General features: G+C 46.6%; 2 protein-coding genes across 4 annotated transcripts in view; both read right to left on the bottom strand.

Moving 5' to 3' along the window:
- Positions 1-1473: 1473 nt before the first annotated feature.
- il22 (interleukin 22) lies at positions 1474-3524 on the bottom strand (the record flags this gene model as incomplete). Its single annotated transcript, XM_084448052.1, has 5 exons — positions 1474-1560; positions 1905-1964; positions 2431-2580; positions 3193-3252; positions 3390-3524. 5 exons carry the CDS (start codon positions 3522-3524, stop codon positions 1474-1476), a joined length of 492 nt encoding a protein of 163 aa, XP_084304178.1.
- The window catches only part of mdm1 (Mdm1 nuclear protein), a 23332-nt gene continuing 11400 nt past the window's right edge, over positions 3192-15123 (bottom strand). Inside the window, exons 10-16 of one of the 3 annotated variants that reach the window (XR_014630738.1) lie at positions 15013-15123; positions 11806-11939; positions 11436-11682; positions 7752-7832; positions 7473-7614; positions 3390-3546; positions 3192-3252 (exon numbers count right to left, since the gene is read on the bottom strand). The exon at positions 15013-15123 is cut by the window's right edge and continues 2 nt beyond it. Coding sequence is in view for 2 of the 3 variants with exons in the window: in XM_084448099.1 (XP_084304225.1) it covers positions 7505-7614; positions 7752-7832; positions 11436-11682; positions 11806-11939; positions 15013-15123 (683 nt within the window). In the remaining variant the exon portion in view is untranslated. Of the gene's footprint in view, positions 3253-3389; positions 3547-4599; positions 7615-7751; positions 7833-11435; positions 11683-11805; positions 11940-15012 lie in introns of those variants that run through there. The other 2 variants (XM_084448099.1, XM_084448100.1) reach the window with 2 other exon arrangements.

The following is a 15123-nucleotide window of genomic DNA, read 5'->3' as shown; positions in this document are numbered from 1 at the left end:
TGTTCATTCATTTTAATGACTTTGTGATTGTTTTAGCACTTTGAGATTGTCTAAAATGAAAAGTGCTTTATAAATAAAAATGAATTATTACACGTAACACTGTTTACGTAACACTGTAAAGGTTTGAAATGAAAAGTTTGTGTGTGTGTGTGTGTGTGTGTGTGTGTATGTGTGAGCATGTCTGTTTGCTGTATGCGTGTTTGTTATGTGTCTGTCCGTCTGTGTGCGTGTGTGTTTGCGTGTGCTCGTGTTTGCTGTGTGTTTTTATGTCATGTGCGTGTGTATTTAGTCAGAGGAGGAGTGTAGGTGAGGAGGAGAGGAGGAGTGTAGGTGAGTAGGAGAGGAGAGTGTGCAGAGGAAATGCTCCTGTTTGTCATGGGCTGGATATCAAAGACACTCCTCCCAGATAGCAAGCGGATGTGTAATAATTCTGGGTCATATATGGGCCGGAACTAAGCCACAAGGGCCAGATCTGGCCTGTAAATGGCCCAGATCCGCTTGCTATCTGGGCTGTCTGTCCAGGGCTGGATATCAGAGAGACTCCTGTCTGTCCAGGGCTGGATATCAAAGACACTCCTGTCTGTCCAGGGCTGGATATCAGAGAGAGATGGAGGAGAGGGAGATGGGGGGGCTGGGGCCATCAATGGGGAAGTTCTCGGAAATACACAGCCTTTGTTTAGGCTCTTTGTTTAATTCCGGAAATACCTGCGCCTTGCCCTGGCGCTCACCTGCCGCATGAAGGTCCCAGAACAAAAGTGGGCTGGGGATGATGACATCACACGCAGAACGCTCTGGAGAGGAGTCCCGGCCCCGCCCCCTCTCCCTGTCTCTGCAGCATGAGAACCAGGAAGTGTCTGTATGACGGTGTCAGGTGACATTATCTCTTGAATGTGTGTGTGTTTATATGATATCTAATCTTCATGAAACATATCCCTCGGTAAACAAAGGTGCATTTAGAATGTGTTTATTAGTTTTTTGTTTTAAACAAATCAATTTATAATTGGATTCATATCCAATGGTAATATATGTCAAATCACAGATTTGCAGAGATATGGCAAACTGTTTTACCACTGTAGATCAACATGAAATTAACTGACGACAAATTATCTTAAATAACTTTAGTTGCTGTATTATCTTAAAGATCTTGTGTCCAGCACATGTTTAACATTTTTTTAAAAAAAAGCTCTTGCCACGGATGTGGCTACACCTTGACAACACCTCGAGGTCCAGCCCAATACAGAGGACTGGACAGAACCAAGACTCGACGCATTTCAATACATACCGGCATGTTTTCATACTTCAATCTAATATCTTTAGAAAAAATATTATAATGATAATAAATACAAATAATAATAAATATATAAATATAAGACCGTAATAAATAAACCAGAATTCCAATGTCATATAAATACACGTCCAGCAACGAGTCGGAGTTAGGGGTCGGGGTCAAGGTCAGGGGTCGGGGTCAGGACCTCAGGCGTTGACGCAGGAGTCTCTGAGGTAGGTAAACAGGATGTCGATCTCTCCGATGGCCTTGTTGATGCCTTTGTCCTCACCCATCTGCAACACACACACACACACACACACAGATCAGCACACCTGACCTAATGCCATTATACATTACTGTACACATGGTCTATCACTGCATTAACAGGCAGACTAGCACAAGTGAACAGAGGTGTACAGCCAGGCTTTGTAAATTAAAAACACACTATCCATGGATTTGCTCCCCATGTGCACTAAACCAGCTGATCTCCTTCATGATTTGGCCCACCTGGCTAACGAGTTGTGCTAATGAGAATCAGATGGCTCGATGCAGGATGGAGCAGATCTGTGGTTAGTATTCTGAAGCCCGTTTTTACACGCCAGCGTGTGAAATGTGCGTCTGGGAGACGGAGACTTACCTCGGTCAGCTTCTTGCTGAAAGCCCTGCTGTGGGGGTTGTCTTTGTAGTGAGTGACAGACTAGAGAGAGAGAAACCAGGGAGAGAGAGATGGAGAGAGAGAGAGAGAGAGAGAGAGAGAGAGAATATATTTGATCACTGTAAGATAAACATCTGACAAATCTACACCCACATATCTCATATCTCAAATCTCAACAATAACATAACTACCATAGAGAGAGGGAGAGAGAGGAGAGAGTGAGAGGGGAGAGAGGGAGAGGGAGGGAGAGAGTGAGAGAGAGTTGGAGGGAGCGATGGAGTGCAAGATAAAGGGGGAGGGACAGATAGAGACGTACTGTAACTAGACACAGAGAAAGAGAGAAAGGGAAGACAGAAAGAGACAGATGAAGAGACATGCAGACATGACAGACAGACAGAGAGACTGACCGATAAACATGGCAGCCCTAGCACTGGTTCTAACACAATCTACCAGAGTAACGAACAGGTTCTAGAACAATCTACAGTAGTAGATTAGTAAAGGTCCTTACACATCCGTGGCGTTTGAGGTCCCTGCTGATGCGGGTCAGGTCCTCCCTCAGCTGGGACATCCGGGGATGCCGCTCGGCCTGCTGGGGGAGGACGCTGTGCAGGTAGAACTCCAGGATGTTGGCATGGAGACAGCACACTTTCAGGTGGTCCTAATGGTGAGAGAGAGAGAGAGAGAGAGAGAGAGAGAGAGAGGGAGAGAGAGAGAGAGAGGAAGGGAGAAATAGAGAGGATTGGGAGAGAGAGAGAGAGAGAGAGATGTTACACACTGTCGCTTGCACACTGTAGGCAAAAAAGATGAACAAACAAATGATACAATGCTGATTATCAGATGAAAGGTCTTACGTTGCCCAAGTGTGAATCAATCAAATTTCACATAATGTTTTACACACAATTATTAGCATATTATGAACCAGATCTGTACAGGTATATTCAATATATTATGCCTACTATATAATGACAAAAAAGTGCTACAATAAATATTATTTTGACCATAATGTGCATAATATTATTAGCATGTGGGTAGTAAATACATGTAATAACATTCATATTAATATGATGATGAGGGTAATACATTAATTTAATAATATTAATATTCTTATCATAATGGTAGTAAATTAATTTAATAACATTAATATTCTTATCATGAGGGTAGTAAATTAAATTAATAACATTAATATTCTTATCATGAGGGTAGTAAATTAATGTATTAACATCCATATTCTTATCATGGAGCCATGTGTAGTAAATTCACTTCCTCCCACCTGTTTGGTGTCCACGTTCGGGATCAGACGCACATCGACGTCCGAGTCCTTCTTCTGCGCCTGTTGAGGTGAAAGAAGAGCGTCAGAGAAATAACTAATAACGGGTCATCATTCATCTCTGGGGCAGAAGATCTCTGTTTCTCTTTCTCAGTATGCTGATTCACACCCAGGCCGAGTCAGAGATGGAGGTCACTCACGTGTTGCGCCACCTGCTGAACGGCATCGTGAGTGTCTGGGTTGTGAAGCAGGGGGCTGCGGTAATGAGGCTTAGCCGCTCCATCTCCGACGGCCAACACCAGCGTCATCAAGGCGAGGACCACGCTGCAGTTCATAGTTCTGGTACAAGATTGGCTTCTTCAGAGGAAAGTTTGAAAAAAGTTGATGGAAAAAAATCTCTCAGACAAATTAAGAGTTTTCACGTCCTCCGTGCACAGAAGAGCCTGTTTCCTAAGTCTACCTGGTGGGTGAGCTTGGTCTTCATGTTTCCTCCCTGGGATGAGAGGGTATTTATACTCTCTTATGGTGCCTACACGCTACAAAAGGGGACATGACAGCACTCTGCTTCCTCCTGTCAAAATAGGTTACTGGGCGTAATCTGCCCAGACCCCCTCCCCACACACACACACACCCTCGCCACATACACAAACACCACCGTGCATTTCTGCGTTCTGCACTACAACCTACATCTGCAATTAGGTGACAGGATATCCACCAGAATTTCATCATGAGAGGGAACATGCATTGTCTGCATTAATGGCTGGATGACGACACACACACACACACACACACACACACACACGCACACACACACACATCAAAAGCAGAAGTTTGATGGCTCAGGTAAGTTTGGCCTTACGTCATCACCGACAGAGCACCTTCCTATGAAGGCCATGTTTCTGGAACATAGGCTACACCGGCAGACGCACAATAAACTATCAATTTCCCCGTGATGAAATTAGAAGCCACAACCGCCCGGGCAGGAATGCAAACACGCGCAGAGGGAGGGTACGGTCACGTCTCTGTATAATAATCCTCTCGAGTTTGTTTGCCGTGTGGACAATAAGAGGCGTGGGCGCGCGTACGCCGGGTTGCGGTTGCCAGGTGAACTCCCGAGGAGGAAGTCGGTGGTGCTATGATTTGCGGAAGGGACAGGGGCATCAGCGACACGACAGCCCTCCAATCTGTGTAAAGTCCATCTTAATGGAGGGAATTTCTACCACGTCATCAGACAATATAGGGAACAGCACGTGATGGAGATGCGGGCTTTCCTGCAGGACACAGCAGACTAACGGAGATCAGAAACAGGAGTTCTGCAGGTGTTTCTGGGTGTCATTGAGTTCATATGATATGCAAAGGCAGCTTTATTTATAGCACATTTCATACACGAGGGAAACTCAATGAGCTTCACAAAAAAATCATGTTTAAAGACATTTTAAGATACAATAAAACGGAATTTAAAGAGAATGCATACAAATAATTTTTACTTAAACAACCAAATAAATAAAATCAACTCATCATTTAAAGAATAAAGAATAAAATCAAAATATACCGCAAGGTTTAGCCTACAACTTGGTAGAAGTCAAAGTGCAAGGTTTGCAGTTTAGCAGAAAGCAGTGGTGAGCACACACATTTTAGTGTGGATTTAAAAGTAGCCTAGTCAGTCTTGGAGCAAGTCTTCTTGATGTCTATAGCCTACTGATCTGACCTCATATTGTAAAAGCATTTCAGTTATGTATTTTGGCTCTAAATCCACCACCGCGGGCGATAGCTGGGATGGGAAAGAATGATTGTACTGTGTTTTAATGAGGAGTGGACAGACCCTTTCCTTCAACAGTTACAAATCAGGGCCGCGTTTACGATGTACCTTGGCGATCTACGACGCTTCTTAAAGGGGTAGGCTCTTTTTCGACAACCTGGACCTTATTTACGGCATATTATAAGACGTTTGACTCACCGAGATAACTTTGGTGTAATTCTGAGGCCTGTAGAAGAAATTTAAAATCCAGTGCGAGCCAAGTATCCAATGGCGGCGGACGGGGCACCCAGCTTCTAAAAAATTAATTTTCTGCCGCGAAACGGTTGTTTTCATCAATCTATTTTTATGAATCGCTAGTTGTGCTTGCCTAGAGCGAGGGCTTGTTGTGGTTTTCACATCCATGGTCTGTTGCCTCTGTAATATGATCTTTAGAAACGTCTTTAGAAACGAAATAAAGCTTCCCCACTTGCTCCAGCACGCATGCGCAGAGCACAGCGCGCAGACTGGCTATTCTCTGTCTGTAGGCTACACTCGCGGCTCACATTCTCTACGCTACGATCGGCTTGTTGGTGCCTGGAATATTGTGTGCAATATGGCTGAATATTATCAATATCAGATTTTGAGGATATAGAAGATGACTTAGAATATGATGGAAGCCGATCGTAGCGTAGAGAATGTGAATGTATAGAAGGCGCAAAAATCAAGTTTCATTTGGATTTTTATGGGTAAGCCAGGCTTACCCTGGCTTATAGGAGCAATTGCCACTGATAAATTACATTGTGTGCATTTTTGCAGCGGGACAACTATGACGAGTTTTTGGATAATCGTTCCCCATGTTAATCTTGTAGTATATTTTTATACTGTATTATACTGTATTACATCAATCACATGTCTGTATTACTCTCATGTAGTACTCATTTCATTTGAATAATGAAATACCTTCACTTTAGTTTGAACTGTGTTAATTCAAGTCTTAACAGAGGTCTTTGCCCCCGAGTCAGCATTCCTTTGTCCTGTCTCTGAGTCAGCGTGACCTAAAGTTCACCTCTGAAGTCAGTTAGCCTACAGTTGATCCTAGGAGGACACAGGAAGATCCCAGGAAGCCCTGTGTCGAAGGGGGGCAAGAGCTCAGCTGATGCAAAGACCAGTTGACCCATTGACCAGTCAGAATAATAGTTGAACTGTTCGTGACCATATATGTGTTAAATGAACATCCCTTGTATGTCAATTTGTTTGTCATGTGACATCTGGCCTGAAGCCAGGACATATAAGCTCGCCACCTCGTAAGAGAAAGTAGTAATGCCGAAGATTTGACGCCGTGTAAAAGGCTTGCTCAATAAATTGATGATTCGACATTTTTGGCCTCCTTGAAGTTCTGTTCCATAAGAAGATGATGCTTTTGAAATACACTGCAATCTGTCAATGGCCTTCCCCATTGAAGCCATACTCGAAGTGGCTTCAATGCCAGCCTCCAAATCTGATTGACAGGAACTTTGACAAATCAGTAATCACAGCCCAGCCAGGCCGAACAAGACCAACGCTATTTTCTGGCTGTCTATTTCAGGCCGGTAGCGGGTGACATATGGAGCTAGATTTGTGTCTTTATTATACGAGCAAAAATAGACATCCATAGACATAGATATCATAAAGGTCTATAGTTGATGGGTGAAAGAGCGCAGCAAGGCCAGGACTGGAGCGGTGACTTCAATCTCCGGGTTAGTTGACACAACTTGAGTAGTTGAGCCAGTTGGTTAAAAAAACATTACTATTCATCGTTAATTGGCATAATGTTTATTGTACACTTAAGGATGTAATTCGCGCAGGTAGGGTAGATAGATGTGCGCTATATTGCAACTCTCCTTTTTAAAAGTATAATTTTGCTCTAATCGGGCTAAAACTATAACGGGTTGAACGGAGCGCATCGCTAAGGGACAGCTTACGATGGCTTCAGACCGCCCTTAAGAAAGTATCACTTGGGTAATGTATACCTTGGCTAAGGAGGCTCTGGGAACAGCGCGTTGGCTCCAGGGAGAGCTTAAGATGCATCTTCAGAATGTACAGGGTAAGGTGGATTTATGATGTACCCTGGGAGGAGCTGTTTCCCAGAGCCTCCTTAGTCAAGGTACACCTCAGCCTGAGAAGCCTCTGGGAAACGCGACCCAGTTCAATATGCATGAGATAAACCAGACACAACAGGGACTGACTGTAGTTGTTCCAGCATGTATTTGGTATTTTAGGCTGTGGTCTTCTCAAAGAAACTCACACCGACACAAATCAGATCATGTCATGTCAGGCAACACGTTAGAAAAGCATCACTAATGATTCCTAGGGCATAATCACCTGCTCCCCAGTCAAGGTCAGAGATCACAGGGAACTTTAACTGGAATCAAAATGTACAAAACACTAGTCTTTACAATAAAATAAATACAAATCTTTACGATATCTTTAACGTTATCACACAAACACAGTTCCTGTGTGTGTGTGTGCCTGGTCTGGGATCAGCCCATCTGACCCACACCCTGACCTTTAACCCCTAGAAGTCAAAGGTCAGAACGGTCATCTCTTCCCCCAGAAGTCCTCTCGTCTCTTCTGAGCACGCTCCAACACGGCGGACGCCATGGAGCAGGAGGCAGCCGAACGCCACGACATCACCGACAGACGGTCGTCTGGACAATGCGATTCGGAGGTCAGGGGGAGAGAGAAAATTAGAGAATGAGTGACGGGAACAGAGAAAGACAGAGAGAGATAGAGAGTGGTTCAGCCCTTATGAAACATATCAGATTCTAATCTTCATCTGAGTTACCTTCATCTTCACCTGTGTTATCTTCATCAGAGGGTCCAGAGCCGGGACACACAGAGGAGCACATCCTCAGGCCCAGCTCACCTGCACAGACCACAGATTACACTCAGACTACCGCCAGGAGACACAGATTGCAGAGGATTGGATCGGATAGTGTTTATTGAACCCCGAGGGGCAATTTGGTCTGCAAACAGTGGTCAACACAACCAATACACACCATAAAATAGATCAATAAGACCCAAATACATATAACAGTAGATGTCATCATAATAAAGCTGAAATTAGTAAAAGTCCATCAGTCCTTTTAAAGCGTGTGCGACAGCATCCAGGCCTTGTTTAAAAGCCCAGCAGCTGAGGGAACAGGCGCTGATTTGGGGGACATGTGTCTCCTCCCTGATGGCAGGAGTGGAGGCTGCAAATTTTAATTAATAATAATAATTTATGTAACTGATTATGTTAAAGTAGAGAAACAGTTCCAGCACAAGAGTGAATGGCGCACAGCTCCATTGCAGCACAAGTTTCGTGCTCAAGGTTTTGACATATGATTGATTTTTATAGGAAATTTAAAAAATAGGCTACTTGTTTGTGATCTGTTTTAAATCAAAGAATCAATCAATTTACTCAACGAAAAGGCCAGCTATGAAATGAATAAAACATTTTTGACAAAGAAAAAGCCTATACAATTTTGTTTTATTAAACCCATTCGAAAAGTATTTGAATTGCCATTTTTATTCTCAATTTTTATAATGTTGGCGCTGGTGATTTTCCTTTGTCTCTGGCTAAAACCTCTTTGGGGGGCACAACAGTTCCTCTATGCAGGAGAAACCTTGGAAGGGGGAGTTGAGGGGCTGTCAGAGTGACCTTTGCCCTCTGAGTGGCTCTAACCTGGTTCCCAGCTGAGGCTGGCAAACCAACAAATCACTGCCAAAGTTCAAACTGACTGAAAAGATTGATAAAACATTTTCTCATTCGTCGACTTTAAAACCCTCAACTTTCTCAAGGAAAACACCTGATTGTCCCTTTTTGGAGATGGGTGCAAAAAGCCATCCAGGATGGTGCCTCCAAAGCAACGTGGGTGCCTTGACAGTTGGGTTTTAGCGGAGGTCGATAAGCGTGTCTTCTGTCTTAGAGACACTGAGTTGCGTTCACACCATTGATTGAGTGTTCTGAGCATCTCTTTCCTGGTGAATGTCACCCTGGTGAAAAGCTGTGTTTTTCCTGATTCAGACTATTCTTGAGGGAATTACTGACCCAGGGCGTATTACTTGGGTACAATGTAACTCCCTTCCTGGGAAAAATAATTTGTTGACAGAAGGTAATATACCTTGGAGCTCTGCTCGACATGGTGAAAGAGAGTCAGGAAGAAGAGAAGATGCAGAAGACAGGAAAAGACGAGAAGACAGCGGTGCGGAGGAGAGAAGGAGAGAGGAGGAACGGGATGAAGAAAAGAGGAGGGGTGGAATGGGAGGTGACAAAGAGGAGAGCAGACGTGGGTTGGGGGAGGAGGAGAGGAGATGGAGAGGAAGCAGGAGGGGAATCCCCCCCCCCCTGCCGCCCCCGCAGACAGAGACAGGTCAAGTGAGTCAGCTATCTGCCGCTGGCTCAGCCTCCCTGCCGCTGGCTCTGCCGTCTGAACGACCTGGGGGCTGGGGGCTTGGGGCTGGAGGTTGGGGGCTTGGGGCTGGAGGGTGGAGGCTGGGGGCTGGAGGGTGGGGGCTTGGGGCTAGAGGGTGGGGGCTGGAGGCTGGGGGCTGGAGGCTGGCAGCACAGACAGCAGGAGAGAGGATTCTAAGATCTGAGTCCTCCCCTTCTCTCCTCTCCTCCCTTCACCTCCTCCCCTCCCCTCTGCAGCGTGGAACGGACGTGTCAGCAGTGAGACCCCCCCTCACCTCTTCCTCCCCGTCCTCTCCCCTTCCTCCCTGACAGTAAGTGACTCTCCCTCCCTCCCTCTGTCTGTCCCCGTTCCTCAGAGCACTCTCTCCTTGGATGACTGGCTGCGTCGAGGCTGGCCAATCAGCAGGCTGGCTGGCTGACTGACTAACACACGCGCAGGCGAGGGAGGGGACGTCTGACTGGTGGAGAATTGACTGATGCTGCTGCTCTGCTGTGGTTGCAGCCGCACCGTTCCAGTTCTAGGTCAATGCTCTTCTTGTGGCTTCTTGTGTTTTCTTCCATCATTCATCATCATCATGTAAGGCTACATCCCAGAGATCTGCTGACCCAGTCAGCTGTAAGTTCAGTAAGAGTGCATACTGTAAGCTGAAGACATCTTTTTTGTATTAACATTGTATTGACTTTGCTTGCCGACTAATTTTAAAAATAAATGACATTGTTAATTTGCCTTGGCAGTACTGTAGGCCTAAATGGTGTGTGTGTGTGTGTGTGTGTGTGTGTGTTGTGTGTGTGTGTGAGTGTGTGTGTGTGTGTGTGTGTGTGTGTGAGTGTGTGTGTGTGTGTGAGTGAGTGAGGGAGTGTGTGTGTGTGAGTGTGTGTGTGTGTGTGTGTGTGTGTGTGTGTGTGTGTGAGTGAGTGAGTGTGGAGCCAGAGCCCAGCGTACACACTCAGTTAGACAGGTGTCAGTCCATCAGACCCACAGGGATTAAAGCAAAAATAAATCTCCTGACTGAATTTTTTTTCAGGCCAAGTCATATTCTTATTTTAAACTCCACTGTATATTTTTAAAAAAATAGCATATAAGAAAGGATAACATTATAAAGGCTTGGCTATGGCAGGGGTTCCCAACCTTTCTTCCCCAGAGCCCCCCTAACTTAGGCTACACATAATGGAATTTGACACCCCGCCCCTCTTTCCATAGGCTATTACGGAAAAAAATATATACATTTGTCTTTTTATGCCTTGATTAGCTGATATAGCACATAACTTGCAATGCTAAGCATTTATCATAGCCTATGTATTTCGTTCCTATAACAAGTGCGCTGAAGGCCGTTTCTGAGAGGTAAGTTGTCCTAAACGGGAGTATGATCCTGGTCGAGGCGGAGCGATGCGCGGCCCCGTGTCAATCCTCCAAAACCTCTTACATCCTTGTTCCTGGAAGTAGCCTATTTCTTTGACAGTCAATCAGCCTGGATGTCAGCGAGCTCATCTTCGCAGTTCAGGTAGGCTATTCCACATCCTAGATTTTGGTGATAAAGTGATGCAAAACCCACGATTCCTTGGAGTCATAGGCTACTGGTCCATCAGTGAAGAGTGATTTTATGTCCTCTTGCAGCGAGGATATAGCCCACAGCCATAGCGGATAGCCATTCGAGAATAGGCTATTATGGCCAAACGAGGATAGGCTAGGCTATAGCCTATAAATATTATTTAATGTTTTCATAAGCGTAAATATACAAGGACAACAGTTAGATTAACAATCAAGTTTACAGTAGGCAGGCTTCGCAGGGCTCCGTGTCTGTGCCATGCGTTATGCGCAAGTTAGCCTACTGTCGCATAGTTGTAGCCAATAAAGGCCTATAGGTAGGCTATATAGGCTATTATATATAATTTATATACCCAATACCGACATCAAAATAGATTGTATGCCTCTACAAATCATATTACAGCAGGTAGCCAATTGACGGAAAATCCGTTGCGACTTGGAATCAAATTGACGGAAATCCGTCATAGTGACGGAGAACTTGAATCCCTGGATCCATCTGTATTTCCTGTGTTGGAAGAGGGTCTCACCGTTGTGCTGGAACTCGGCGTGCCGCAGGGTGCCCTGGATGCCATTGGCTGGCGGGGCGAGGGTGGGGCGGGGCTGGGGGCCGGCGCTGGCGACGCGCTTCCTGGAGGATAGGGGCTTGGAGGCCACCGGGTCTGGGGGGTCCGCGGGGGAGCTCTGCCCAGACCAGAGGTCCTCTCTCAGGGGCAGGGGGTCCACAGTGGTCACCCCCGCCGTCGGAGATGTACGAGAGGGGGGCCGGCCCTCGGCCTGGGGGATGGGGGGGCGGTCATTTGTGTTAGAGGGACTGGACACACACACAAGCATGCAAACTCACACAGAAGCACACACACACACACGTATGTACTCACACATAAACATACACATACACACCTTGTGTGCTTCTCTGTGGGGCAACAGGCCCAGGTGTTTGTATGGGGAGTGCGGTTTTCCGAGGGGGGGCTCGCTCCGACACACCCACCCCCCCGCCTTCCTCTGCCTGGGGGGCGACACCAGAATAGCACCACCTACAACACACACACACACACACACACACATTTCATAAGTACAGTCGTCTGCAGGTTAGTGCTGAGTGTACTGTAGGGTCAATCGGTGTGACATATGCCTTGTTCCAGGTCCCTGGGAGCTGGGAATGCCGTCAGGCCCGAGTCGACCGCGTTCCACAAACAAGCAGCATTGCCAACGTGGTGACTTTGTCCTTATATCTGGCAACTTTCCAGACCCCCTTGGCAACTTAATAAGTCAAAAGCGACTAGCAACAAATCTAGCGAGTTTTTCTGGTCATTGGGGAATGATTGTGTTGACAGAGCCCTGCAAAAGCATCTAACCTATCCCGTTCGGCGGTTCACGTTACAGCCGAGCTCAGGAGAGCCGAGGACAGCGAGAGCTGCGTCTCCTCCTCCCCGCACGGCGCTCAAGAGGCCCGTCTGACTAGACAGCAGCTCCGCAGCAAATATGTACATAGTTTACAGATCTACATTCATTAGGCCAGATGAATATCTGTAAAAAAGAAACAAACAAAAAGGCCAACGTTATAGTTATATGGAAACAATACATATGTTTGTAAATACGTAAATAGTTTGTAAACTACCTGGCCAGCCTTTTCTATTCATTTTGCCTCTTTCAGAATTTCATATTATGCTAATTAGTTGATGACGTCATCTATCTACTTCTAGCTACTTTTGGAAGAGCAACAGATACTTCCCTCACAGAGGAGTTGGCAACACTCCTAGAAACTCTAATAAACAGTCTTATTACAGCTATCACTTATTGTTGATGCACGGAGCAGCCATCTTGATTTTGAGGTTGGAGTTGTGGTCGGGTCAGGAAACTCGGGTCAGGCTGTGAATTTCCAAGGAGGAAATCCCAGTTCAGGATCGGTTCAGGGCGCGTTGCAGATTACATTTCTGTCGGGGAACATGGAAAGTCCGAGTTCCCGAGGGAGCTGGAAGGCAGCGTAACCCGACCCATGGACAGGGAGCTGAGTCTGCTACAGCCTCACACCCATCAGCTGGCCTCCCAGCCCGTCCATCTAGAACAGGCATTCCCAAACTGTGAGGCGGGCCTCCACTGGGGCCCCAAAGAAATTCAGGAGAGGCGCGGAGGGATGGTTAGAAAAAAAAAAGAAGGAAAAACATGTCTTTTATTTTTTAAATGTCTATGGTTTTTATGGGTTATGAATGAAACATGATTTTAAAGGTCAGAAGATCTAAATAAATAATGGGAGAGATGTATACTAAATTTGTAGATAGTGCAGAGAGAGTCTCAGGCATGAATGTATTGTGCGAAAACGTCATAACGTTAACTAGCAGCAGGTGCCACCGAGCTAACTTAGCTGTGTAATGTTATGGGCTAGCTAACGCTGCCTTGCAAAATGGACAAATTTGGGGGGTTGGGGGGGCGCGGGTGTGTCACTGTTTTGTTTTCAGAGGGGAGGCCCACATTGATGGAGTTTGGGAACCCATGATCTAGAACAACCTCTCTGTGGCTGTTGGACAGGTCACCCTCCCCACAGAGCTAGTCACAGACCTGACCCAGCTGGAGGTTCTGGTCCACAGAGCTGGTCACAGACCTGACCCAGCTGGAGGTTCTGGTCCACAGAGTTGGTCACAGACCTGACACACCTGGGCCCTGTACTACGAAGCTAGCTCAACATATCCAGGATGAGGATCACTTTTCGCTAGCTCTTTCGCTAGCTCCCCGCTATCACTGATAAGCGGTACCACGACGGTGGCTATCAACTCGTTAAGTCTACCCGAGGTTAGCTAGGCAGCATAAGTTACCATGGCGATATAGCACGGTGATAAGTGATCCGCCTTCGTGATACTGATAAACCAGGCTTGAGCCTGAAGTTATTTCGCTAACGCCGTAATCCTGTTTGGTAGTACAGGGCCCTGGAGGTTCTGGTCCACAGAGCTAGCTAAACCTGACACACCTGGGGGTCTACATCACAAATCGCCATGTCGATACAAATACATGACAGAAGTTAGCCGACCGTTAGCAGCCGGTCCAGGTTAAGAGATGTTAGACGGAGGCCGATGTGAGTGATGTGTGACACTGTGATGCATTTTCTGGAGCAGGTGGCTCGTTCTTCGAGAGCGGGCGGGCGTCTCAAATGTGACCTCTAGACCTCGTTCCGGAGGGCGCCGTGTATTGGAAGCGACCTCCGACCGCGCGCGAGCGCCAGCCGACCTATGAGGCGCCAGAGAGGCGGGCGGATGCGTGCAAGACTCACACGGACTCACGCGGCTGGGTGAGGAAGCCAGACTCAGCTACGGATGCTCGCTAACGTTTCCAACCTCTGACTTAGCTCAGTGAGACACGCACACACACACAAACAAACACACACACACACACACAAACAAACACACACACACACACACAAACAAACACAAACACACATTCATCGCTGGAACCACCAGCACTTGGTTGGTATCAGATTTGCACATCCATCTGTACCCATAATTCAGGTTAAAGACTCGCTTCCTGACTCAGCTCTATGCAGACTTAAACCCATAAACACACACACACACACACACACACATACTGTACATGCACACACACACGCACGCACACACACGTACATGCACACATGCAAACACACACCACTAGCACCTGGCTCTTGGAACAAATAATTGCCATGCGTACAAACATGCACACACACACACACGGATACAGATACACACATTCACATGCGCACATTCAAGCATAAAAACTTACACAGACAAAAACACACACCACTAGCACATGGCTCTCTGCCAGTGGAACAAACATTTTCCATGCGTACACACGTATGCGCACGCATGCACACACACACAACACACACACACACACACACACACACACATCAAATTCTCTGACACGCAAATCCATCCCCATGACTAGGTGAAAGGCTCTGTTTCCTGACCTCAACGCTGCGCAGGGCTGAACACCGCGCCTCCACTCAGACTGAAACTGCAGCTCTGCTAGACTCGCTGATCAGGTTAACAGGCCAGGAGCCTTCTGCTGGATGAGTCTCTACCTTTGGATGGTGTGTTTACGTGTGTGTGTGCGTGTGTGCGTGTGTGTGTGTGTGTGTACCAGTAGCTGGGGTGGTCCGGTCATGGTGGGTTCTCCGGCCAGCGCGGACCTTCAGCTGAGGGGTGGGTAACCGGCCTTCTTCTGAGCCTAGCGATTCTGCAGCCTCCACCA

Source organism: Borostomias antarcticus, assembly GCF_949987555.1.
Source record: "Borostomias antarcticus genome assembly, chromosome: 13".
Taxonomy (NCBI): Eukaryota; Metazoa; Chordata; class Actinopteri; order Stomiiformes; family Stomiidae; genus Borostomias; species Borostomias antarcticus.
The sequence above is the reverse complement of the archived record's forward strand: the minus strand, read 5'-3'. Positions and strand labels throughout refer to the sequence as shown.